Consider the following 27,393-nt stretch of genomic DNA (forward strand, 5'->3'; position numbering starts at 1 on the left):
TTTGTGGTGTTCATTACCAAACTGAGTATATATTCTGACCTAAAATACTAAAGAATTTTAACAAGATTTTCTTAAGAAAAAAAGCCTTATGTTGTTCTATCTCTCTTTTATTATTTGTAAAGTTAAAGACCTTTTTTTTCCCCCCCACCAGGATCAGTTTTCCCTAAAAGTGAACCCAGGAAGATTATTGCATATATCCAAGATTAAGATATCTCAGGGTCCGGCCAGAGACCAGCTTACACAGCAAAAGGACAAATGGTCATGGTATCATTAGCCAGTTTCTGATGATTAAGTAGGGATAATAACTCTTAGCAAATAGGATTTAGTGAATAGTCTTTGCAGATTTAGGATTATGCTGCAATTTTAAGCTCTGTTAAAAGATTGGCTCCAAAACACCTCCAGGTTGTATTGCACATTCCCAGAGGAATGACAGCTTGTGGTAGTTTAAAAGTTACTGCTAAATCTCTTTTTATCAACTATCATGCAGGTTAATATTCACACCATCCACACTAGCACGTCTTAGATCCTGTCTTCCAGGAGCATAAAACCTGAAAGAAAGAAATCGGAAGTGGAAAAATAAATATTACAATCTCGTGATGAGGGCTTACCAAACCCTTACCAACATTGTATTGGTAAAGTCACAGAACTAAGAGTTTGATGGGAACTGGGACATGTCTCTCCTTTTCTGTTTGTTCTAGCCATTAGTCACTGCTCATAAAAGAGGCATCGCTAAGAGCCACCCCCCCCTCCCATTTTTATTAGAACTTTCTGTTTTGTCCTAATGGATGTAGGAAAGATTTCTGCCCGCCTAGAATGGCGCATCCCTAGGGCACCTTGGGTTGAGGTCTCCTCACTCCTCCTCAAGGACAGCTCTCTTCATTGCCTTTGTGGTTCTGTTTCAGAATTCCGCTACAATGACTTGGTGTCCCCGCACTACCTCAGCCTCATTGCCAATTTATCTGGATGTACAGCCCACAGGCAGGTGCCCAACTGCTCTGACATGTGTTTCCATCAGAAGTACCGAGCCCAGGATGGGACGTGCAACAACCTGCAGCACCCCATGTGGGGTGCCTCCCTGACTGCCTTTGAGCGCATCCTGAAGCCTGCCTACGAGAACGGCTTCAACCTGCCACGTGGGGTCGGCCGTCACACCCTGTCAGGCCGGTATCCCCTCCCACCGCCCAGGCTGGTCTCCACAGAGCTGGCGGCTACGGCCACTGTCACCCCTGACCATCGATACACACACATGCTCATGCAGTGGGGCCAATTTTTAGACCATGATCTGGACCACACAGTGCCTGCGTTGAGCACATCTCGGTTCTCTGATGGGCGGCTGTGTAGCTCGGTGTGTACGAATGATCCGCCTTGCTTCCCCATCATAATTCCTGACACTGATCCACGAGGGACTCGAGAGCCATGCATGTTCTTTGCACGCTCCAGCCCCGTGTGTGGCAGCGGCATGACCTCCTTGGTGATGAATTCAGTCTACGCTAGAGAACAGATTAACCAGCTCACAGCATATATAGATGCCTCTAATATCTATGGGAGCTCAGAGCGGGAATCTCAAATGCTGCGAGACTACTCAGAGCCCCGGGGACTCCTGAGGGCAGGCTTGCCATGGGTCCCATCCGGAAAGCCCTTACTGCCCTTTTCTTTGGGCCCACCCACCGAGTGCACAAGGCCAGAGCAGGACAACAGCAGCCCCTGTTTCCTGGCCGGGGACCACAGGGCGAACGAGCAGCTGGCCCTCACAGCCATGCACACCTTGTGGTTTCGGGAACACAACAGGGTCGCCACGGAGCTGTCTGCCCTGAATCCGCACTGGGACGGAGATACCCTTTATCATGAAGCCAGGAAGATTGTAGGTGCTCAGCTGCAGCACATTACCTACAGCCACTGGCTGCCCAAGATTCTGGGGGAACCTGGCATGAAGATGCTGCAGGATTACCAGGGCTACAACCCCAATGTGAATGCAGGGATCATTAACTCTTTTGCTACTGCAGCCTTCAGATTTGGTCACACGTTAATCAATCCTATTCTTTATCGACTGAATGACACCTTCGGAGAAATCCCTGAAGGCCACCTTCCACTCCATAAGGCTTTCTTTTCACCCTCCAGAATAATCGAGGAAGGTGGGATAGATCCACTCCTTCGGGGGCTATTTGGTGTGGCCGCTAAATTGCGGGTCCCCTCCCAGCTGCTCAGTGTAGAGCTAACAGAGAAGCTGTTCTCCACAGCCCACTCTGTAGCGCTGGATTTGGCTGCCACCAACATTCAAAGAGGGCGAGACCATGGGATCCCTCCCTATGCTGACTTCAGAGTTTTCTGCAATTTGACTTCTGTTGAAAATTTTGAGGATCTTCAAAACGAGATTAAAGATTCAGAGATTCGACAAAAACTGAAAAAGTAAGTGTACAAATGTTGCTTAGATTTATATGTTTCCTGGGAGAGGGAGAAGTGTTAAAGGACATTTTGTATGGATGGATTTGGTTGCCTGGGGATGTTAACTGCAGAGCCTTTAATAGTTGTTATTGTGGGAAAAGTCAAATACTAAAGCAAGGATTTCTAAAGACTAAGCAGTAAACCCCTCTGTCTACCCACTTCCTTTGTAAATGTAAATATTGCTGCCTCCCTGCTAGTACTTGCTAGTATGTTTCAACTAGAAGAGGTGGGCTGGTTTCCTGCATTCCTGCTGGGTGGTAATCCAATCAAGGCCTTTTTATTGATACAGTAAGGTCTCAAGTTTGAATGTAAAACCTTGCAATAAGTCCATCACATTCGCTTTCTTAGGCAGAGGAAAGTAGTGAAATCAAAACATAAATTAGTTTTTGTCAAAAGAACAAATAATTCTAAATTTATCATCAGAATGTAAGTCGAGGTTTATTCACTACATCATTAGTGCCTTTCAGTAAAGTATTAATATTGTGTTCTCTATATGTGAGATTCAAATTTCCTTTTAACTTACAAGTAGGGGACATTTCCAGGAAACAACTCTAACTGCTCCTCATGCTTACCCTCCTTCATCCTCCAGAATATTTAAAAAAAAAAAATTAAAGAAATATTTTATTAAGAAGTTTTGTCTGTAGTTGGCTAAATATAGAAGACTAACATGCTTACTGATAGCTTATGGTATATTAATCTGAAATCTTTCATAGAAGCTTAAAATTGCAAATTATGGTGCTAATTGTCAAAATTAGGCCCTTTCTTGTAATATTAAGGCTATGATTTTTTTATCCCACTAGAATTTGTTTCATACTTATGTAGAATATTAGACTAAGAAAAAGTGTAATATATGTAGAAAATATCAGAACATCATGCAGATTTAATTTGCAAGAACATTGACTTTGGATTCATAGAGACCTGGTTTATATCTCTATTCCACCACCTATTAGTGATGAGAGCTTGTGAAAAGTATTTGAACAGTTTTAAATCTCAGGATACATATAAAATGAGAAAACACTACCTCCTTCTTGGAGTTGTTCAAAGGTGAAATTATATGGAATGTATCAAATGCCTAGTTCAGTTCTAGTGCATCATAGGTAATCAATAAGTCTTACCTGTGGATAGATTTATTTTAACATTATCATTTCAGTTGTCAGCATCATTATTAGATTGCACATATGCTCTGATCCAGCCCTGTGCTAAGCACTGAGACCCTAGATAAAAGAAATGGCTTTCTGGAGAGCCAGACAGCATTCAGGGTGCTGGCTGTAATCGGTGTGGAAAAGACTGTCATAGAGATGGGAATTGAATGTTATGGAAACACAGAGCTGAGAAATGGAAAGTATGTATAAGGGTCACCCCAAGCTACTGATAAAAGATGCCATTTGATCTTCTCTTGGAATTTTCTGAGTGTGATAAATTGAATGAAGTGGGAATGGCAGGCAGTATCCCAGGGAGAGGGAAAGAAGCAGGAAGGCATGGGGCTGCATGGCAGGAGTGGGTAGAAGGTGACAAGGGGAAGCTTTCAAAGGACCCTGCATGCCATGCAAAGGAGTTTGATCTTCATTCTCTGTAAAGCAAGAGAGTGACTCCAGGAAAACTTTTCTGTGAAATGCTAACCTGCACAAGCTGTCCTGGGAGAAAGAGAGGCTAGCAGCAAGGAATTCGATTCCACCACAATTCAGGTGAAGAAAGAAGAAGGGGACATAGGCTCTTGGCAGTCTTTGCAACACTATAATCATTTTAAATGTTTCCTGTAAGCACATCATCTACATTGAATAAACCTGGGGGCAAGTCTTGCTTTGTGACTCATTGGGGTCCCACTTCTCAACTTGCAGCTAACCTGTAAATTCATCACCAATTATAGAGTAGGAGCCATGTGTCCTTTTAAAATGTCCCCATCACAAAGTCTTCCTGAAACCTCTGGCTCTCATGTATGATGAAGCAGGCTGCATGTCATTGCCACACACAGCATTAGACTGGAATATAGATGCAGACCCTCTGCTGCAGGACACATATGCCTAGTGGCCAGTGCAAGGCATACTGGCCTCTGAGATGGACAGTGGCTCATACACTGCATATGGAGTGTTCACACACCTGGCTTTCTTTGTCCTCCTTTAATGCATTTGGGATATATTTTTTTAAGATTTTATTTATTTATTTGACAGACAGAGACCACAAGTAGGCAGAGAGGCAGGCAGAGAGAGAGGCGGAAGCAGGCTCCTCGCTGAGCAGAGAGCCTGATATGGGGCTCGATCCCAGGACCCTGAGATCATGACCTGAGCCAAAGGCAGAGGCTTTAACCCACTGAGCCACCCAGGCGCTCCTAATGCATTTGGGATGTTAACACTGAGTCTTCTGAAACCTAACAATGAGTCTTTATCCCTGCTTTGGGGAATGTTTGAACTGTGGGAACTTTGTGCAGCCTGGCACCTGCCTTAGCCTGAGGAGAGCAGGACTGACCAGGATGAATGGATGTGGGGAGGCCAGGAATCCGACTACCTTACTTTCCTCTTAGGCTGCCAGGTGTCTGACTTTGCTCTGACATTCATAGTGAATTTATAAAACAGCAACCACAGATTCATTCAACCACGAGCACAAAATAGATACGTTGGAGTTGTGTTTACAGTCTCCATCTTTAAATTCATAGATAGCAGTTTGTCAGGAGCTGATTTCACTAAGGAGGGTGCCATGGCTTTCCATATGCCCATTTACACACTTATTGCTTTACTCTCTCCTCTTACTTGTTACTTCTTTTCCTTTCTGTGTTATTTTGCAAGTGTGGTTTTAAGTTTGTTTCTAAACCACTTCAGTCAAATTTAGAAATAAGTAGGGCATATCATTAAATCAACAAAATAACAGCTGAAAAAAAGTCAACAAAATAAATACTGCCCTGGAACATTAAAAACTCCATATTTCAGATAATCAGGACAGCTTAAGAATTGACTAAAGTGGAGAATCATAAAAATAATGCATACATATGTCCTAGGTATTTTAATTTTACACATTTGAGCACACATTAAGTCCTGTAATTTGCGCTTTGGGACAGTAAGCGGGGAGGGTGCAAAGTCTGTGTTCTGGTTCATTGCTGGTTTAATACAGATCTGCTGATTAGAATTCAGAAGCTTGTGCCCAGGCTGAGTCTTTTGTGTGTGTAAAAGTTTGTTTTGAAAGGGGAATAGGAATTTTCCAGGGAAGTGATGGTATGAATGCAGATTCCTTGTACATGTTTCTATCATTCCCCCATAGTAACATAACATGCAACTAATTGGCATTGATGTTTGATTCTCCATTTGACAACCCTTCCCAAAACACTGAATTTGGTCTTCACAGGAATAAGTACTCTCCTCTTTTACACAAAGCCTTCATTATTTTATGTAACATTTAATGAATTACGTAATCCAAATCACAAGTATGACTGTGATGAGCAAGTGGGTAAACTCTGCTGACTCCCAGGTGACAGCTCAACCAACAGCAGCTGCAGCTCAGACAGGAGCCCTTAACCTCAGGGTCATTAGCCATCATCTCTGTGGGCAGGAATGGGGAGCACCGGAAAATGAGGGTTTCAGGGAAGAAGAGGTTGTTTAAAATAATTGGTAATTGCTGTACCTTATACAAATTTTGCAATAGTTAAAAATATTTGGGACAACCTGGTGATTCACAGACCTGTACTAAAAAATAAAAAAATTTAAAAAAATACAAAAAATATTTGGGACATAGAGAAGGGCTACATAGGATAGTGTAAAACTAAGAGAAACCTCAGAGGGTGATGGGGGGATGAAAAGGTAGTGCCAGGAGGCCCAGGTTCCTTCTGTTTGGACAGATTGAGTTGTGCAATCTTGGACGACTTTAGATTAGCTTTTGTTCTCTTACCTATAAAGTGAGGTTGTTTCACTAAAATGTCCTTGAGGTCCTTTCAGATCTAAGAGCATATTTTTTTTCAGTTAATAACTATGTGATATAATAAAATGGTAATTCAGAAGGTGCTCTTTAATTAATAGTTTTAATTCACACATAGTATCTTCATATTCCAGAATATATCACCTCATCTTTACGTGTCATCTGGTATACAAAGCCAATGACTTTTCTTTACTTCAGTTAATTTTGAAGCCTTGTGTCAGTTTACCACCCAGAGGTAAAATCTGATTTTCCTTGTACCTTCACATTGGATCTTTAGGTAGCTTTTAAAAAGCCAGAACAACATTCAGAAGACATGCTACAACTTTCCTCTTGAATGGCAAACAGTTTTGCCATGAGGAATACCTGGTCTGTCACAAGAAAGCCACACTGGGGCATTGTTTTAGTCAGCTTTCAGTTCATTTCAGTAAGATTGGTGAGGTACTTTAGATTCTCCTCAAGGAGCTCAGAGCCTGGCACGTGGGGAACTCACAAGCCACATAACCCTGTCATGTGACATGTGGAGCCACAGCAGCTAGGAGATCATGATGGATTCCTTCAGGAAAGTGGTGTCAAAGTTCTTTCCTCCATATTGTTTTCCACAGTGGTTGCATCAATTTACATTCCCATTAATAGTGCACCAGCGTTCCTTTATCTCCATGCCCTCACCAACACTTATTATTTCTTGTCTTTTTGCTGTGACCCATTCTGACAGGTGTGAGGTGATATCTCATTGTGGTTTTGATTTGCATTTCCCAGATGATGAGTGATGTTGAGCTTACAAACAAGCAAACAACTCTTAAACAGAAAAGAAACTGATGGTTGCCAGAGGGGAGGGGGCTGGCAGGACGGATGAAATAAATAAAGGAGATTAAGAAGTATAAACTGCCAGTCATAAAATAAATAAGTCATGGAGAATGAAAAGTACAATGTGGGGAATATAGTCAGTAATGTTGTAATAGCATTGTTTGGTGACAGATGGTGGCTATACTTATTGTGGTGAGCACTGAGGAATGTGCAGAATTGTTAAATCAGTATGGTGTATACCTGAAATTAATATAACACTGCATGTTAACTATACTGCAAAACAAAACAGAACAAAAATAACTAAGTCTTAACAGGGAGTGGCAGTTATCCATGAGAGACTGTCCTCTGAGAGGACAGACGGAGGTCATTCAAGATATAAGAAATATGGAGGAAAGACCTGGCAAGCACCAGAGCTAGTGTGATTAGCAGGAGAAACTAGAAGCCATTGGTCTTGCTGACTTGTAGAGTGCGCTGCATGGAAGTGTCTAATCTAGTAATTAGCATCTAACTCATCCCACTCTAAAGATATTAAGACTTATGGGTGAGGGGCGCCTGGGTGGCTCAGTGGGTTAAAGCCTCTGCCTTCAGCTCAGGTCATGATCCCAGGGTCCTGGGATCGAGCCCCGCATCAGGCTTTCTGCTCAGCAGGGAGCCTGCTTCCTCCTCTCTCTCTGCCTGCCTCTCTGCCTACTTGTGATCTCTGTCTGTCAAATAAATAAATACAATCTTAAAAAAAAAAGATTTATGGATGAAATGGACACTTTTTCCCCAAGTGGAATCGTAGATAGAATCCGGATAGATAAAAAGGAGAGCAACAGGAGCTCTAGAAGAAGCAGACAGGAGTAGTATCAAACCCTTTGGCTTTTATTGTGCTCACTTCACTTCTCTTGGACCCAAAGACCTATGGCCTTTGCTAGGATTGTGAAATGCACAGGCTTCTTAACTTCCTCCAGTGCCAAGAGCTGCAGGAATTTCTTTCTTTCTTTTCCTCCCTGCCTCCCTCCCTTAGTTCTTTCCTTCCTCCTTCTCACCCTCTTTCCTTCCCTCCCTCCCACCTTCCCTCCCTCATTCCTTCCCCTTTTCTCTTTATCTTTTTCTTGTCAAAAATGTTTAAGTTTTCAGAGTTGTTTAAAGACTACATGAAAATGAATGATTTCTTTTTTATAGGATTGTTTTCGCTCTAAAATATCATGCTGTTTCTTTTTATTCTTTGCAAGACATATAATGAGCTGAATGTGAGGATTAATTATCCATTGAGTGGTGAACATAAATTTTCAAACACAGAGAGGCCATTTTGATGGCTATTTTTGAATCCTCTTTTGAAAATATAATGTGTGGATTTTTTGTGGACATGGTTACTTTTGTTCTTTAATAAATACAAGGTTATTTGTCTCCCATTATCACAGGGATGTGCAGCTGCCTCAGCTTTATTAAAGAATAGCTTACAATTCACCAATTACATAATTTATATTCAGTACATGCACCTATCTAATAGCTGCTTCATTTGATACTATTAAAGAAACAAAAACACTTAGTTTTACCCCCTTTTTCCATCCTGAGTACCATAAGGTCAGACTCTGCAATGTTGCCTTCTCAACAGCTTGCACCATCTGTCTCTATCCCGACACCTGAGGTCACCTTTCTCGTGTCTTGGCCTTCCTTTCTCAAGATTCCTGGCTCTCATTCTTCTAGATGTTTCTTAACTTCCATATTCGTACCTGCCTTAAAGGACTTTTCATCAACATCATCTCTTTACCTTTATTGAATAGTTAGTATGTTAGCAACTTTAGTTTCTGTGAAATAGTGATTCTTAGCCATTCCATGTTAAACCATTTAAAAAATATGTTAGGAGTTATGAATCTTCTTTTGCAGAGAAATACAGCAAAATTATGTACCCCCAATTCTGCATGTATTTTTTAGAGGACTCAGATTCCTAAAGCCACCCGTGGATACTGTTTTCTCCTATTGATTTAACAAACATTTGTTTGGAACCCATATTTATTTAACACCTCCCTTTCCCCCTTAGGGGTTCCCACTTGTGTGCAATGGGTGCTCCCCCACCTCCTATCTTAAAATGGTTGTTCCCTTAGCCAAAAACAGCTCCAAACTTGAAACTACCATCTGTTCTTAGTCCTTGCTCAACTGTCCTTGTCTCCTATCCCTTAGGAAGGAGTGACTTTGTTCTTTCAGTTACAGAAGGATACTAGACTGTTTAAATATAGCCAGGCCTCCAGAGGACCAGAATTTTCTCTCCACCTCTTATCTCTGCTCCTTTCTGCTCAGGATTTATTTTTCATTCTCCCTCAGCTCTCTTATCTCCTATTTTATACATATGGTGCACCACAGACGGCTCTCTCTTAGCTCCCAAGGTCACATACAGCATTTCATGGCATAGCTTGTACAAGATGTCTGAGTATCATATTTTCTCTAAACAATAATTTTAGAAGTATACCATCTTATACAATTATACCAAGTCATATTGCTTGACTCTAAATGCCATTTTCAGAGCCTTCCCTCACCTGGTCATTTTCATTCCATCGCATTTCTGCCTTTCTAGAGAACATATTAATTTAATGACCGGGTTCCAAGAAAATGTCCTTCTTGGTTGCAGATAAATTGTCTAATTTATCTTTGAGTCCCCAGAGATGAGCCCAAGGCCAAGCGCAAGGCAACAGCTTTGTAGATACCGGATAGTCTGTTCAGGGAAGTGTGGCAGCCTGGAGAGGTTCATTTTAGTTCCCCAAGGGCTGTGGATCCGAAAACTATTCTCAGTTTGAACACCTTGGCCAGATGAAGTTTTATTATGTGTAAATTAGGTTTTTACACTTATTCATCCATACCAATTCATTTTTTTCATCAAATATTTAGAGTCCTCAGTTAACTACAATATATGCTTATTTTATATACAAAGGAATAAATGTTCTAGCCCAGGAAATACATGCTTTTAATTCTTGCATTACCTTAACCCCAATTTCAAAAAATTAAAAACTCATTCAATCAACCCTATAGCCCTGAAACAAGGAAAACACAGGACTGAACAAATAAAAAGTGACAAGAGGACAATTAAAAATCAGGCTGTCAGTCAGTTATACCCAGAGGTCCATTTCTTAGAAGGCACTCAAGACCATTCATTTAGCAAAAATGGATTGCAAAATAATTAATTCAACACTTGAAAGCATGACATTTAATGACATTTAATTTAGCATCAGTTTTGTGGATTTTATAGTGATGAGTCTAGGTAATTGTGTTTTAGAAATGAATTTCTTTCAGAATCTGCTTTTATTCCTACCTTTGAAACTTGATGCTGTATTAGAATATTTTATAATGCTAATCATTCGACTGAAGAAATTTATACTGTATTATACATATATATTATACTAATGCATACTAATATTGTTATGATCATATACAAGATGATGTTCTAATACTTTATAGAAAACTTTATAATGAACAAAATATATGCTTCATTTTATTTTTAAGTTCCATTTTGCTGAAAAATATATCTGGATGCAGTTTAATGTATTTTGTCTAAATTCCCCAAAGCTGACTAAACTAAAACTACATTTTTAGTCATATGGTTGCTGTAACACACACTAAGATGCATGTTTTGAGTGTACAATGTGATGACTTTGAAGAGTATTCATACCTATGTAATCATCACCCAGTCAAGACCACATTTCCTCACCTCAGAAACTCACTTCATGCTTTTTACTTTCACATGCTTTTTATTTTCCTACCTGGCCTTCCCCAGCAGCCAGAGATCAGATTTTGATCACTGTTGGTTTCACCTGTTCAAGGACTTCGTGTAAATGGAATCGTACTGTATGTTTTCTTTTAAGCTTGGCTTGTTTTTTGTAGCATGTTTTTGAAAATTCATCTAGGTGTCAGATGTGTCAATGGATGATATATTGTGTTGTTAAAGTGAGTAGCATTATTTATATGAATGTACAAATATTTATTTATTCATTCACCTGAGGTGGCCATTGGGCTTTCTAGTTTTCACTATTCTCAATGATGCTGTCATGAAGACTTATATGTAAGTCTTTTTGTGATTTATGTATCCATTCCTGTTGAACAGAAATCTAGATTTCTGTTCTGTCTTTTCTAGATTACTTTGGAACTCTATGTTAGTTTCTTCCTCAGGTTGGATATTTTCTACAAATTTTCCTTTCAAGTTCACTGACACTTCTGCTGTCTTCAATCTCCTCTTCAATACAAACAAGTAAAATTTTCATTTCAGTTATACGAGTTCTAAAATTTACATTTTTTAAGGTTCCTAATTCTCTGTTGACATTTATCTAAATATTAACTCATTAAGAACACAACATATTTAATTTTAAAAATACATTGATAATAACTGCTTTAATGTCCTTTCCTGATCAATTCAACATCACAGCCATTCTTTTGGAGTTGATTACTATTGACTACTTATGTACTTATGTATGGACCACGTTTTTTGTTTCTTTATCTGTCTCATAACTTTTAAAATTTTTTACTTTTTATTAACATATGATGTATTATTAACCCCAGGGGTACAGGTCTGTGAATTGCCAGGTTTACACACTTCACAGCACTCATCATAGCACATACCTTCCCCAATGTCCAAACCCAATCACCCTCTCTCTACCCCTCTCCCCCCAGCAACCCTCAGTTTGTTTTGTGAGATTAAGAGTCTCTTATGGTTTGTCTCCCTCTCAATCCCATCTTGTTTCATTTTTTCCTACCCTACCCCCTAGACCCCCATTGTCTCTCAAATTCTTCATATCAGGGAGATCATATGATAATTGTCTTTCTCTGATTGACTTATTTCGCTCAGCATAATACCCTCTAGTTCCATTCATGTTGCCGCAAATGGCAAGATTTCATTTCTTTTGATGGCTGCATAGTATTACATTGTATATATATATATATACCACATCTTCTCTATCCATTCATCTTTGATGGACATCTAGGTTCTTTCCATAGTTTGGTTATTGTGGACATTGCTGCTATAAACATTCAGGTGCACGTGCCCCTTCGGATCAATACATTTGTAGCTTTAGGGTAAATAATGCAATTGGTGGGTCATAGGGTAGCTCTATTTTCAACTTTTTGAGCAACCTCCATGCTGTTTTCCAGAGTGGCTGGGCCAGCTTGCATTCCCACAAACAGTATAGGACGGTTCCCCTTTCTCTGCAGCCTCACCAACATCTGTTATTTCCTGACTTGTTAATTTTAGCCACTCTGACTGCTCTGAGTTGATATCTCATTGTGGTTTTGATTTGTATTTCCCTGATGCCAAGTGATGTGGAGCACTTTTTCATGTGTCTGTTGACCATCTGGATGTCTTCTTTGCAGAAATGTCTGTTCATGTCTTCTGCCCACTTCTTGATTGGATTATTTGTTCTTTGGGTGTTGATTTTGATAAGATCATTATAGATTTTGGATACTAGCCCTTTATCTGATATGTCGTTTGCAAATATCTTCTCCCATTCTGTCAGTTGTCTTTTAGTTTTATTGACTCTTTCCTTTTCTGTGCAAAAGCTTTTGATCTTGATGAAGTCTCAATAGTTCATTTTTGCCCTTGCTTCCCTTGTCTTTGGTGAAGTTCCTAGGAAGAAGTTGCTGTGGCTGAGGTCGAAGAGGTTGCTGCCTGTGTTATCCTCAAGGATTTTGATGGATTCCTGTCTCACATTGAGGTCTTTCATCTATTTTGAGTCTATTTTTGTGTGTGGTGTAAGGAAGTGGTCTAGTTTCATTTTTCTGCATGTGGCTATCCAATTTTCCCAACACCATTTGTTGAAGAGACTGTCTTTTTTCCATTGGACATTCTTTCCTGCTTTGTCAAAGATTAGTTGACCATAGAGTTGAGGGTTTATTTCTGGGCTCTTTAGTCTGTTCCACTGATCTATGTATCTGTTTTACTGTCTTGATAATGACAGCTTTATAATAGAGCTTGAAGTCTGGAATTGTGATGCCACCAACTTTGGCTTTCGTTTTCAACATTCCTCTGCCTATTTGAGGTCTTTTCTGGTTCTGTATAAATTTTAGAATTATTTGTTCCATTTCTTTGAAAAAAAAAAGATGGTATTTTGATAGGAATTGCATTAAATGTGTAGATTGCTTTAGGTAGCATAGAAATTTTCACAATATTTGTTCTTCCAATCCATGAGCATGGAACATTTTTCCATTTCTTTGTGTCTTCCTCAATTTCTTTCATGAGTACTTTATAGTTTTCTGAGAACAGATTCTCTTCCTCTTTGGTTAGGCTTATTCCTAGGTATCTTATGGTTTTGGGTGCAGCTATAAGTGGGATTGACTCCTCAATTTCTCTTTCTCCTATCTTGTTGGTGTATAGAAATGCAACTGATTTCTGTGCATTGATTTTATATTCTGACACTTTACTGAATTCCTGTGTAAGTTCTAGCAGATTTGGAGTGGAGTCTTTTGGATTTTCCTCATAAAGTATCATATCATCTGCAAAGAATGGTAGTTTGATTTCTTCTTTGCCGATTTGGATGCCTTTAACTTCTTTTTGTTTTCTGATTGCTGAGGCTAAGACTTCTAGTACTATGTTGAATAGCAGCAGTGATAATGGACATCCCTGCCATGATCCTGACCTTAGCAGAAAAGCTCTCAGTTTTTCTCCATTGAGAATGATATTCGCTGTGGGTTTTTCTGAGGTATGTACTCTCTATCCCTACACTCTAAAGAGTTTTGATCAAGAAAGGATAATGTACTTTTTCAAATGCTTTTTCAGCATCTACTGAAAGTATCATATGGTTCTTATTTTTTTCTAATTTTAATGTATTATCACATTGATTGATTTGCAGATGTTGAACAAACCTTGCAGCCCAGGAATAAATCCCACTTGGTCATGGTGAATAATCGTTTTAATGTACTGTTGGATCCTATTGGCTAGTATTTTGGTGAGAATTTTCGCATCTGTGTTTATAAAGGATATTGGTCTGTAATTCTTTTTTTTTGATAGGGTCTTGGTCTGGTTTTGGGATCAAGGTGACGTTGGCCTCATAAAATGAGTTTGGAAGATTTCCTTCCATTTCTATTTTTTGGAACAGTTTCAGGACAATAGGAATTAATTCTTCTTTAAATGCTTGGTAGAATTTCCCTGGGAAGCCATCTGGCCCTGGGCTCTTGTTTGTTGGGAGATTTTTGATGACTGCTTCAATCTCCTTACTGGTTATGGGTCTGTTCAGGTTTTATATTTCTTCCTGGTTCAGTTTTGGTAGTTTATACGTCTTTAGGAATGCATCCATTTCTTCCAGATTGTCAAAATTGCTCACGTATAGTTGCTCATAATATGTTCTTATAATTGTTTGTATTTCTTTGGTGTTGGTTGTGATCTCTCCTCTTTCATTCATGATTTTATTTATTTGGGTCCTTTCTTTCTCTTTTCTTTTTGATAAGTCTGGCAAGGGGTTTATCAATCTTATCAATTATTTCAAAAAACCAGCTCCTAGTTTCATTGCGTTGTTCTTTTTTTTTTTTTTTTAATTTTTGGTTTCTATTTCATTGATTTCTGCTCTGATCTTCATTATTTCTCTTCTCCTGCTGGGTTTAGGCTTTCTTTGCTGTTCTTTCTCCAGCTCCTTTAGGTGTAGGATTAGGTTGTGTGTTTGAGACATTTCTTGTTTTTTTGAGAAAGGCTTGTATCACTATATATTTTACTCTCAGGACTGCCTTTGCTGTGTCCCACAGATTTTGAATCATTGTGCTTTCATTATCATTTGTTTCCATGATTTTTTTTCAATTCTTCTTTAATTTCCTGGTTGACCCATTCATTCTTTAGTAGAATGCTCTTTAGCCTCCATGTATTTAGGTTATTTCCAAATTTCCTCTTGTGGTTGAGTTCTAGCTTCAGAGCATTGTGGTCTGACAATATGCAGCGAATGATCCCAATCTTTTGGTACCAGTTGATACCTGATTTGTGACAGAATGCGATCTATTCTGGAAAATGTTCCATGTGCCCTAGAGAAGAATGTGTATTCTGTTCCTTTGGGATGGAATGTTCTGAGTATATCTGTGATGTCCATCTGGTCTAGTATGTAATTTAAGGCCTTTATTTCCTTGTTGATCTTTTGCTTGGGTGATCTGTCCATTTCAGTGAGGCGGGTGTTAAAGTCCCCTACTATTATTGTATTATTGTCAATGTGTTTCTTTGATTTTGTTATTAACTGGTTTATATAGTTGGCTGCTCCCATGTTAGGGGCATAGATATTTAAAATTGTTAGATCTTTTTGTTGGATAGGCCCTTTGAGTATGATATAGTGTCCTTTCTCATCTCTTATTATAGTCTTTGGCTTAAAATCTAATTTATCTGATAAAAGGATTGCCACCCCAGCTTTCTTGTGATGTCCATTAGTATGGTAAATTGTTTTCCACCACCTCACTCTAAATCTGGAGGTGTCTTTGAGTCTAAAATGAGTTTATTGTAGACAGCATATTGATGGGTTTTGTTTTTTTATCCATTCTGATACCCTGTGTCTTTTGATTGGGGCATTTAGCCCATTTACATTCAGGGTAACTATTGAGAGATATGAATTTAGTGCCATTGTATTGCCTGTAAGGTTACTATTACTGTATATTGTCTCTGTTCCTTTCTAGTCTACTACTTTTAGGCTCTGCTTTGCTTGGAGGACCTCTTTCAATATTTCCTGTAGAGTTGGTTTGGTGTTTACAAAGTCCTTCAGATTTTGTTTGTCCTGGAAGCTTTTTTTTTTTTTTTAAAGATTTTGTTTATTTATTTGACAGACAGAGACCACAAGTAGGCAGAGAGGCAGAGAGAGAGAGGGAAGCAGGCTCCTTGCTGAGCAGAGAGCCTGATGTGGGGCTCGATCCCAGGGCCCTGAGATCATGGCCTGAGCCGAAGGCAGAGGCTTAACCCACTGAGCCACCCAGGCGCCCCCTGTCCTGGAAGCTTTTTATCTCTCCTTCTATTTTCAATGATAGCTTAGCTGGATATATTATTCTTGGCTGCATGTTTTTCTTGTTTAGTGCTCTAAATATATCATGCTTGTTCTTTTTGGCATGCCGGGTGTCTGTGGATAAGTCTGCTGCCAATCTAATATTTTTACCATTGTATGTTACAGACTTTTATACCAGGCTGCTTTCAGGATTTTCTCTTCATCACTAAGACTTGTAAGTTTTACTATTAGATGACAGGGTGTGGACCTATTCTTATTGATTTTGAGGGGGCTTCTCTTTGCCTCCTGGATTTTGATGCTTGTTTCCTTTGCCATATTAGGGTAATTCTCTACAATAATTTGCTCCAATATACCTTTTGCCCCCTTCTCTCTTTCTTCTTCTTCTGGAATCCCAATTATTCTAATATTGTTTCTTCTTATGTTATCACTTATCTCTTGAATTCTCCCCTCATGGTCCAGTAGTTGTTTGTCTCCCTTTTGCTTAGCTTCTTTATTCTCCATCATTTGGTCTTTTATATCACCAATTCTCTCCTCTGCCTCATTTATCCTAGCAGTAAGAGTCTCCATTTTTTATTGCATCTCATTAATAGCTTTTTAAATTTCAGCTTTGTTAGATTTTAGTTCTTTTATTTCTCCATATAAGTTTTCTCTAAGATCTTCCATGCCTTTTTTGAGGCCAGCTAGCACTTTGAGAATAGTCATTCTGAACTCTAGATCTGACATTTTACTAATGTTCATATTGATTAGGTCCCTATCCTTCGGTACTGCCTCTTGTTCTTTTTTGGGGGGTGAGTTTTTCTGCCTTGTCATCTTATCCAGATAATAATATATGAATGAGAGAATAAAATACTTAAAGTGTAGCAAAGACCCCAGAAAAATGTGCATAACCAAATCAGAAGAGACCCCAAATTGTGGAGAGAATAAAGGGGGTAAAAAGAAATTAAAAGAAAAAAAACTTTAAGAGAATACCTTAGATTGGTGAATAGAGCAGAGTCACCCACTTGATTTTGGGAGTATTTTGGTCTCTTAGAAGAAACTACCTCCCAAAATTTTAATGAAAGAAAAAAAAATGTGTGTATATATATATATATATATATATAGACCCAAAAATAAGGGTAAACATGATGAAGGGATAGAATATGACTGTAAGATGAAAATTTAAAAAAAAATCTAAGAAAGGAGTTATATAAGATAAGTTAGTTGGGAAAAGAAAGAAAAAGAAAGTGGAGAGAATTTGCTCAGGCTGGAGACTAGAACAAAGCCCTGTGCTAGATTTAGGGTATATTTTGTTTTATTAGAAGAAGTTGTATCCCAAAATTTTTTAGAAGAAAAAACTCTATATGTATACAAAAAATTAAGTTAAATACAATGAAGGATAAAATATGACTATAATAATGAAAGTTCCAAAATATTTTTTTAAGAAATCTATTGTTAAGAAAAACTAGTCAAAAAATGTTAAACAAGGAAAGAGTAAAAGTTAAAAATAATAGAATAAAAAAATAAAATTGAAAAAAATTAATTAACTTTGCAAGACTAAAGAAAAATGGGGAGAAAGCCATGAATTCCATTCTCTGCTTTCCCATCCTCTAGAATTCCACTGTTCTTGATAAGTGAGCTAGATCTTGGCTGGATTTCTTGCTGATCTTCTGGGGGGAGGGTTCTGTTGTTGTGATTCTCAGGTGTCTTTGCTGGAGGCAGGATTGCACCGCCCTTGCCGGGGCCTGGTTAAGTAATCTGCTCTGGCTCACTCTCCGGAGTTTTTGTTCCCTGAATGCTTTCTGTAGAGCTCTGAGGATAAGAATAAAAAATGGTGGCCTCCCAATCTCCAGCCTGAGGAGCCGAGAGCTCAGGGCCCCACGCCTCAGTGCACCCTGGGAGAAAAGCACTGAATTACTCCTGTCTGCCTGGTCTGTGGCCAGGCTCTGAGCTCACCCGGCCTGTGACTGAGCGTTTCTGTCTCTGGCACATAGCTCCGTTTGGAGTCTCCAAACCCTGCAGATCTCTGCTTCTCTTCCGGGGGGGGGGGTTTCCCCGGATCTGCCACTTGATGGGTCCCTGCTTCAAAGAGCAGGGGCCCTCTGTGCAATAGATCACAGTTTAAGGTAACTCAGAGCTGAGAGCTCACTCCTCTGATCCGTCTCTGTAGCCGTCTTCCCTGCTCTTATGCATGCGAGCTCTGCTGTACTCAGACACCCTCAATCCTTCTGTGACCCCATGGGACCTGTGACTACGCTGTTTCCGTGAGGGCTCCATTGCCCCTTAGCCTCTGGAGTGATGTCCCTCAGTGGAGCAGACTTCTTAAAGTTCTGATTTTGTGCTCCATTGCTCCTCCACTTGTCGGGAGTTGGCCCCTCCCCCTGCACTCTATCTTCTTGTCTGTTCAGATTCACTTCTCCACATGTCCCACCTTTCAGAAAGTGGTTGATTTTCTGTTTCTAGAATTGCTGCTTTTCTTCTCTTTGATCTCCTATTGGGTTTGTAGGTGTTCAGAATGGTTTGATAAATTATCTAGCTGATCTCCTGTACTTGATGTCATCTCAGCCTACTGCTCCTTTGCCATCTTGACCTCTCCCTCTGTCTCATAACTTTTAAATGCATATAAACTACTGTGATTCCACCTTGGACTAGAATAGGCTTTGGTTTGTGCTTCGTCTGATTGGAAATGTGGAAAACTAAAGGTGTTATCCTAACGTCACTGACTTGGGAGAACCAATCTCCAAACTCCTTCTCCAATGCAGTTGCTAGGCTTTAGGCTTTCTTAAAGTAGGTTTTATCCTTGTAAAGTTAGATCTTATTCTAAGACTTGGCATGTTGTACCTTGGCTATTTGTCTGGGGTGTTACTAGGTTCTTAAGGGGCTCTTCCTGTTCTGATTCAATGCCCTGTGGTAGTTGCTCTCAGTAAGATTCAGGTAGTTCTTTCTGCTCAGATGCTGACCCGGCCCTTCCCCAGAACTGTGGGACACCTCAAGTCAGGGTCTGCCCCACTCCTCTCTCTGTTTCAGCTGCTTCAGCTGCTCTAAATTCTCATGGGGACCATTCAGCACAGCACCACTGTGAATTCTAACATAGCTTTGGTTAAATTCTAGCAACCGGCATGGCCTTGAGGAAATTCCCCCCAGGCAGAAAGCTGGGCCCTTGTCACAAGTTTCCTTCCTCAGGTTTCTTAGTTTTATGCTGCCTATTGCCCAATGTCTGAAAACCAGGCACTCTAATGTTTTGAACTCTTTTATGGTTATTTGTGATGGAAAGACTAGTATCTTTCCATTACAACACCATTGCCAGAAATAGAATTTAACATTCATCCTAAATTATGTAGTTTTTCCCCCCTACAACTTAGCCTTAGTGCAATTGTTTAAACAAAAGTTTTGACCTTCCTTAATTAAGTCTATATTTTAGGTTTCTCTCTACTTCCACCTGATTTTCTATAGCCCTTCGATATGTTTTCCTGCACTGTTTTCTTATAGCATCAGAATTATTGCAGAGCATAAATTAGAGCATATCACTTCTCAACTTAAAAACATCATGGGATTTTCTCTTTCCAATTAGGTTAAGAAAAATATTGTATTTGGGGACTAATCTGTTCAGATTCTGGTACTAATCTAAATTTTCAGCCATGTTTCTTGTTTTCCAAACCAAACCTGACACTACGCTTTAACTATAATGTTATTCACTTTCTCCCTTTCCCTGAGAATGCCATGATCTTTCTGGCATTTATACCTTTGCATAAGCTATTCCTTCTTCCTGGAAAACAGAGATATCCTTTACCTACTTGGGTAAGACCACCTCAGTCTTCCAGACCTAATTCAAGGTTTTTGAGTTTTGCTACCTCTGTAGAGTCAAGTTTTCTCTCTTTCTCTAAACTTTTCCTCAGTGGTCGGTTAGCACTTAGTTCTTATTTATAGTAAAACACTTTTTATTGTAACTGTTTACATACTCAACTTTTTCATTAAACTGTGAACATTCTCAAGAAAAATACCATATTTCTAGGGTGCTAGGGTGGCTCAGTCAGTTAAGCGTCCAACTCTTTGTTTTGGTTGAGGTCATGATCTCAGGGTTGTGGGGTTGAGCTCTGCTCAGTGCAGTCAGCTTGAGATTCTGTCTCCCTCTCCCTCTGCCTCTACCCTGCTGTCTCTCTCTCTCTCTTTAAAATTAATAAATAAATCTTAAAAAAAAAAGAAAAAGAAAAATAGCATATCTCCTTAAACTTTCTATACTTCACGTCTAACAATGTCTGGTTCTTAGTAAGTATTTATTAAATAGACAGAGGGTTAATGAATAGATTACACAAGTTTTGTTTGTTTGTTTGTTTTGCTTTATTTTGTTTTGGTTTTGAGGTAGTTGCTTTGGGTTTTAGGGGTTTAGACCATGTAACTCTTAATAAGTAAATTTAAATTGAAATAAATTTTAATATATTACACAAATAAATTTAAATGTATCTTAAACAACAACTACAAAAAAAAAAAACTCTGTAAAAAAGAAGTGTAATTCATTTGTGATTTTAACATGAACATGACCATTGGGACTTACTTGAAACTCCCTTCCAGTTAAGGAATTAAAATCTGAATTTTAAACAGGTATGCTTATTTTTTCTTATTTTGTAAGGACTTCTGACCATGAATAGTCCTCAGTAGATAAGCACTTAAAGGACGATAGTAGACTAAAACATTTTATCAGCTTTTTATGTATGAGCCCAAATCCTAAATAAAATATTTTGGTTAAGTATCAGGCCTGATTTGTGTGGGTTTGTACATGACCTGTCTGTGAAGACCACCTTAAAATGGCTATGGCAAAGCATTCATTAAAATATTAAAAAATAAAATGTAACCAGTGGGTTCTTTCTCAGCTTTCAAGTGGAAAAGTTAGTTTTCAGAAGCTAAAAATATGATCAGTTCCCTGTCTTTCATACTGTGAGCTAAAGATAGAAAATCGCTTTATTACAAGCTCTTGAGGAAAAAGCAGGGATTATTGGAACTAATATTTTGACTAACATGTACATTGTTTATTTGCTTTTTTATTATTTTCTTCCCAATTCATGTTCACATATATGTAGATCTCATAGTACTCAGTTATCACTGAGTTATGTGGAAATACAGGCAGCATACATTCTGCTGAGGAAGGTCTTTGGGAACAGTGGGTCATCCCAGGTCCATGTGTCACACTGTCCCAGAACACACACACACAATGATGCTGCCAATGGGGCATCTCAACATAGTATCTGCCTTGACATGTGCAAAGGGAAAAGAACTTCAGCTTAGCCATTTCGATCACAGATCAAATATAATGAAGGCTATATTTATATTCCCCATCAAGTCTTTCCCTTTTTTTCTCAGGACTGTGGGTGGTCTGCTGAAGCCGATTTTCCTGACTGTGAGCCTGTTTATTGCCAATCTATAGAACAGATTTATTTCTCAGCCAAGTGGAGCTAAGATCCATTAGTGTCAGTACCTGTAGTAAGAAAGGCATATGTAGCCATAATTTGTTATAATCTTATATAATCTTCCCTTAGAAAATGAAGAAAGGAGCAATGGGGTAGCTATGGAATTATATTATGGCAGTCCCATTATCCAATGACATTATGCTGGTGATTTAGAAGCAGGCAGGCTAACTGCCCTGAAAGTCAATTGAAGTAAGTATGGGTCTCATTAGGCAGTAATAGATTTTTTTTTTTAAGTTTTCCAAAGCTATTTTTTTCTCTTCTGAAATAAAAAAAAAATAAGGAAAAAAGAAAGCAATAACATATCTATGTGTTGCTTGTTTTCCAATATATCTTGTCCTACTGTGATGTTTCCTACCATTCATATTTCTTCAGTTACTCTATGATAGTGTTTTCACCCATTGGAAACCAAATCGTATCATGTCTGTTAATCTTTCCATGTCATCCCTTCCATAATTTCACCTTTTATTTTTAAATTAAATGTACACTTCTGGGCACCTGGGTGGCTCAGTGGGTTAGGCCTCTGCCTTCAGCTCGGGTCATGATCTCAGGGTTCTGGAATTGAGCCCTGCATTGGGTTCTCTGCTTGGCGGGGAGCCTGCATCCCCCCAACCCCCACACCCCCACCTCCTCTCTGCCTACTTGTGATTTCTTTCTCTGTCAAATAAATAAATAAAATCTTTTAAAAAAAGTACACTTCTTTGAAAAAAATTTTGGTTGTTTCTTTTGTCCCATAATTTTCTTAATTTCTTTTTAAAATTTTCTTTAATTTAGTAAATTCTTGTTTTTGAAAACTTTCTTTTTTAGTGACTTAACTTTTCTGTTTGCATGAAGATTATTGGTCCTCTTAGTATCATATCAATTCCACAGACATTTGTTAGGTTACTGTTATTTATAAACCAGGACTGGGAAAGAGGAGGCAGTGCAGGTGAATTAAATGACATTTCCACATTTGACAATCTCTCAAGTGTGATTTTAAGAATCTGTTAAGCTCCATTTCAGGAATCATGAGGGCTGTTTTGTGATTTGCCCAGTATCTGGAACAGTGTTTACAAAGTTAGGGGACGATCCAGAATTGCAAGCCTTAAAGTATATACACACACACATTTCAGAAGCACATGTGACCATGTGGACACATTGCAAGCTCTTTCTCAGGCCTGGGGAAGTGGGGGGACCCTGGTGGTTCCAGTTCTGAAGAGAATTTTCATTTGCTTCATGATAAATCTGCCTCTGACTCAGTAGCTAGACCTACCTCCACAAATATTTTCCTTGCCCAAGCACATATTTCTTTGGATGGACATCTTTGCAACATGTGAGACAGACATACAGTGATCATTGTGTCTTTTTGTGTCAGTTCCAATATGCACCTTGGGGTTTTCCAATGACAATAGGTAATTGGTCATGAGAAAGAGGCCCAATCCCTTGGGGAGCTCTTGGGCAGGCATAGGACTTCCAGGTATTTGTGACCATAGACTAGGGCCATATATATCCAGACACTCAAAAATGAAAGACAGAACTATGAGTGATAAAATTTCAGAGTAAATGTGAATACTCCTCAAGCCAGACTCTAACACAGGTTTTGGCAAACTATAGCCTACAGGCTGGCCACTTATTCTTATAGTTTTATTGTTAAACAGCCATACCCATTTATTTGCATATTATCTGTGGTCAGTTTCCCACTATAGTAGCAGGGTTGAGTAATTGCAGTAAAGATTCTGTGGCCCGAAAAGCCAAAAATATTTATTATTCACTATGTAAGAACAAGGTTGCTTATGCCTGCTTATGCCTGCTTTATGCCTGTGAATAAAAACATAATAGAAGAATGTTATCTTTTGATGAATTTCCCTAATTTATCTCAAGACTCAGGGATGATACCACACATTTTACACTTGTAATTTTCTCATATCAAAATGAGACAGTCACATATCAAAATATCCCTCAATGGAAGTTATGTCTTTCTTGTTGATCTTTTAAATTTTATGGATTTTATAAGGCAACAATTTAATACATGAGGTTCTATTTTTGAATAGTTCTTCATGTTCTAAAATGAATAGAATATTTTAAGTGGATCTTTTCTATATATGCCATGAAGACTTATATACTTTCTAGGCCATTATCTTGTAAACTTGTGTTAACTTTCCCAAAGACACACATTTGGCAAGTAGAGAATACAAACTTTAATCTTAATTTATCTGATTAAAAAGTCTAGGCTTTATCCATTGTCAAACTAGTGTAATATACAGCTATGTGTTCATTTCCTGAGACTAATGCAACAAATTACCACAAATATGGTGCCTTAAAATGACATAAATGAGTTATCTTACAGTTTTAGAGGTGAAAAGTGAAATATGTCTCATTGGGCTAAAATTGTGATGTCCCTTTCTCCAGCCTCCAGAGGAGAGATCCATCTCCTTGCCTTTCCAGCTTCTAGAGACAACCTGCCTGCATTTCTTGGTCTGTGCCCCTTCTCCCATCATCAGGGCCAGCAATGATGGTTGAGTTTCTAACATCATATCCTTCTGGTACTATTCTGTAGTCAACTCTCCTTGACCTACTCTTAAACTTATTGTCGCTTTGAAGGATTACACAGGTAATCCACAGTCATCTCCCATCTCAACATCCTCAATTTACTCATATTTACAACACCTCTTGTGCTATGATAGTTAACATATTTCCAGTTTATAGAGATTAGGACATGTTCATCTTTGCAGGGGAAGGGGAGGTGAAAGGTGTATGGTTACTATGCAAAACTTACTATTGTCAATATTTTCTTTTCTTTACTTCTTAAAATTGTTAGTGGTGGTGTTTTGGATTGGCTTTAGAATAGGAGATTATGAGAACCATAATATAGCACATAGAAATAAAGGCCCTGATATCAGATCATAGGGGTTCAATATGCTCTCTCTGTTTCCTTCCCACTGTGTAGCTTTTTGTAACCTTTCCTAGTCTCATATTTCTCATCTCTAGGAGGACAATAATAATGGTAACTCATAAGTTTATTGAGAAGATTAAATTATTTAAGGCATGTCAAACTTAGCAGAGTGTCAGGCAACTAAGGAGCGCCCAATGAATGCTAGCTGTAAGGACACTTTAGAATGTCATGTTTAAGTGAATCTGCTTTAGCTTCCAGTTGTCAGTAGTGTTGATTCAGGAAAATTAAAGAAAAATATTCTGTAAGCGAAGCTGGGAAGAATGTGTCTCCATGTTTTCCCTTTCCTGTTCATGGTAGCATGATATTCACGTGAAAGGTACACTTCGGTGTGGAAGCAAAGGAAGTTGACTTTGTATTATCCAAAGTCATTATAGGATATGAGCAACCCAAAGTTTTTTTCCTCACAAAATATATATCAAAATGGAGTCAGAATAATCTGTTATGGAATCTCTACTCTGTGTTAAAATTATTGAGGAACTTTGATATTAATTTATGTGACTATCAAACAATTACTTCCAACTTCATAATACAAAACACACTGTTGTCACTGTTGAAAATCTATGCTTTGTGGATTTAATTAGATCAGCTGTTTGCATCACTAAGCAAATAAAATTCCCAGGAGACCTTGAATCTAAATCTTTACTTGTTAGCTTGAACTGGGTTTTCAGTTGATGTGGTTTTCTGCTTTAGTGGATAAGAAAAGCAATAATAACTTTCATCATGCAAAGTTAGTAGAATACACAGAAAATATTTTTAAGTGCTTAGTAAGTTATAGGAAAGACATGTGCAAGTTAATATTCATACTTACCTGATCCATAATCAAAAGCAAGAGTATTAGAAAAAGTGTGGAACTCGTGATACAACCTGGATCCTTTTCTAGGCTCACAGTAACCAACTTTGAGAACATAGGCTAATTACGTGACCTGTGTAGGTTTCAGTTCCTTAAGAATGTTATTCTTTGGCTAAGACATAGGAAAATCATAGAACATCCTGAAATATTCTTTGAAAATACTTGAGTTTGAGGCAGACATAAACTAGTTGGAATCAGTTTAGAATGTTTTAAAATATTGGATTAAGTCAATAATTGTTTTTATTCTGCATAACAACAGATGCTCTTTGCAAATTTTGGATAGTTTGGTCCATAGCCCCATTATTGCATTAGCTCTGAATGGTACATTATAACCTTTTTTAGCTGGGGTAGAATTTTTTTAAGTATGACTTCTATAGTCAATGGATTAGCCAGCTCATTTTCTATTTTTAACTACCTGAGGTAACATTTGAAGATGCAATTAAAATATGTAAACATATTGTACTATATATAATATTAAAATTTTTCTTTGTTGTTTTTTTTCCTATTCCATTATTGGAAAATGACAGAAAAGCAACCTTAAAGAGAGCTTGACAATTTCTATAAGGGATTTGACTAATAGCCTCTTTTTAGTGACAGTTTCACTCCACGAGAATTTCTTGGTAAATAAACCAATTCAGTAAAGTAAGCCTCTTTTTTGGTTGAACTTTTTCTTAGAAGTAGTAAATAAAAAGTAAAAATATAATGAAGAGTTTTAAACATAAAAAAGCTCAGAATAAACAATTTTTACATGCCATGAAAGACAAAGAAACTTAAAGCCAAGGAGAAATCAGTGGTGAATGTTGTCTTGGCCCAGGAGTGATATGATACATGAATAGTGGTTCTAGGAAACAGAGGTGGGGGTTTTAATCCCACCCAGAGCAAGGAGACAGCCTTTAGGCTACTGTAGGTAGAGGGCTGAAACAGAGCTCCTTGCATAAAGGCTGTTCATCTATTCAAAAGACAAAGAAAATCAGAAAAATACTTCCCAATAGGAAAGAGGAAGCGACAAGATAGTTTCTTGACTAAACGTCAGGGACTGATGCTGGAATAAAACAGGAAGCTTTGTGATATTCTTCCTATCTAAGCCTCTATTAAACAGTAGAGAAATTTGAATTTACTCAGACACCATGATGCTGGAAAGACTAGCCAACACATGAGCATGAAAACTGCTCTTGAACACCTCAAACCACTAAGATCTTGACAAAACTTGTGTGAAATCACCATGCAAATTTTCCACAAGCCCACATATGGACTATCACAGGAAAGAAAACAGATTCCTAAGAAGTTTTTTCTGTCACATATGCACCCAAATTAAAAACCGATTGGGTAAATACATAGCCATAAGATAACCAGCAATGAGAATAAATGAAAAGCAATAAAACAAAGCAAAGAAGGAACTGGGATCCAAAATCAAGGGTGATGAGATCAATATGAAAGATCCTGTGAGGGTACATTTAGCATAATTAAATAAGTAAAAGAATAAATAGATGCTATGTTAAAAGAAAAGTAAAATATAAGGAATGCAGATATTTGAAAAATAAACAGAATTTTAAGTCATGTTATATAGAATTGTAGTTACTATCTCAATAGGTATGTTATACAACTAACTAGAATAAAGAATTAGTGAACTGGAAACTTGAGGAATCACGCAGCATGTAGGACTAGTACATAAAAAGAGTAAATCATAAGAAAAATTAAGATACGCGGAGAAAGACTGAAAATGCTAAATATTTATAGACGTTCCAAAAGATAGAAAAAGGAATGCAGGCAAGACGTGGTGGAAGAGTTAATGGTAAAGGGTTACAGATTTGAAGAAAGGCTTGAGTCCTCAGATTTAATAAACAATATACCCATCTACTGACTACCTAACTACGGAAATAAAACAAACCTGTATCTTTGAAGACTGCATGTTTAGGGTAGGCTAGGTTATAGAAATCAACCACCACAAATCTCACAGGCTGAGCTTGACAGACATTTATTCCTGACTTGTGTTAAGTGTCTGACTGAAGTTGGAAAGAATAAAAGCAAAAATTAATAAAGTGGAAAGGTAAAAAAGGAGAGTAATGAATTAATATATCCAAGAGCTGGAAATAATGAAAAGATAAA

At 38.2% G+C, this 27,393-nt stretch overlaps 1 protein-coding gene across 1 annotated transcript in view; it reads left to right on the forward strand.

The window, feature by feature from the left end:
- Nucleotides 1-27,393, forward strand: part of PXDNL (peroxidasin like) — a 456,789-nt gene that overhangs the window by 376,092 nt on the left and 53,304 nt on the right. Inside the window, exon 17 of the mRNA XM_080802773.1 lies at nt 903-2,406. Within this exon, the coding sequence (XP_080658899.1) occupies nt 903-2,406 (1,504 nt within the window). The remainder of the gene's footprint in view (nt 1-902; nt 2,407-27,393) is intronic.

Source organism: Martes martes (genome assembly GCF_963455335.1).
Source record: "Martes martes genome assembly, chromosome: 4".
Lineage (NCBI taxonomy): Eukaryota > Metazoa > Chordata > Mammalia > Carnivora > Mustelidae > Martes > Martes martes.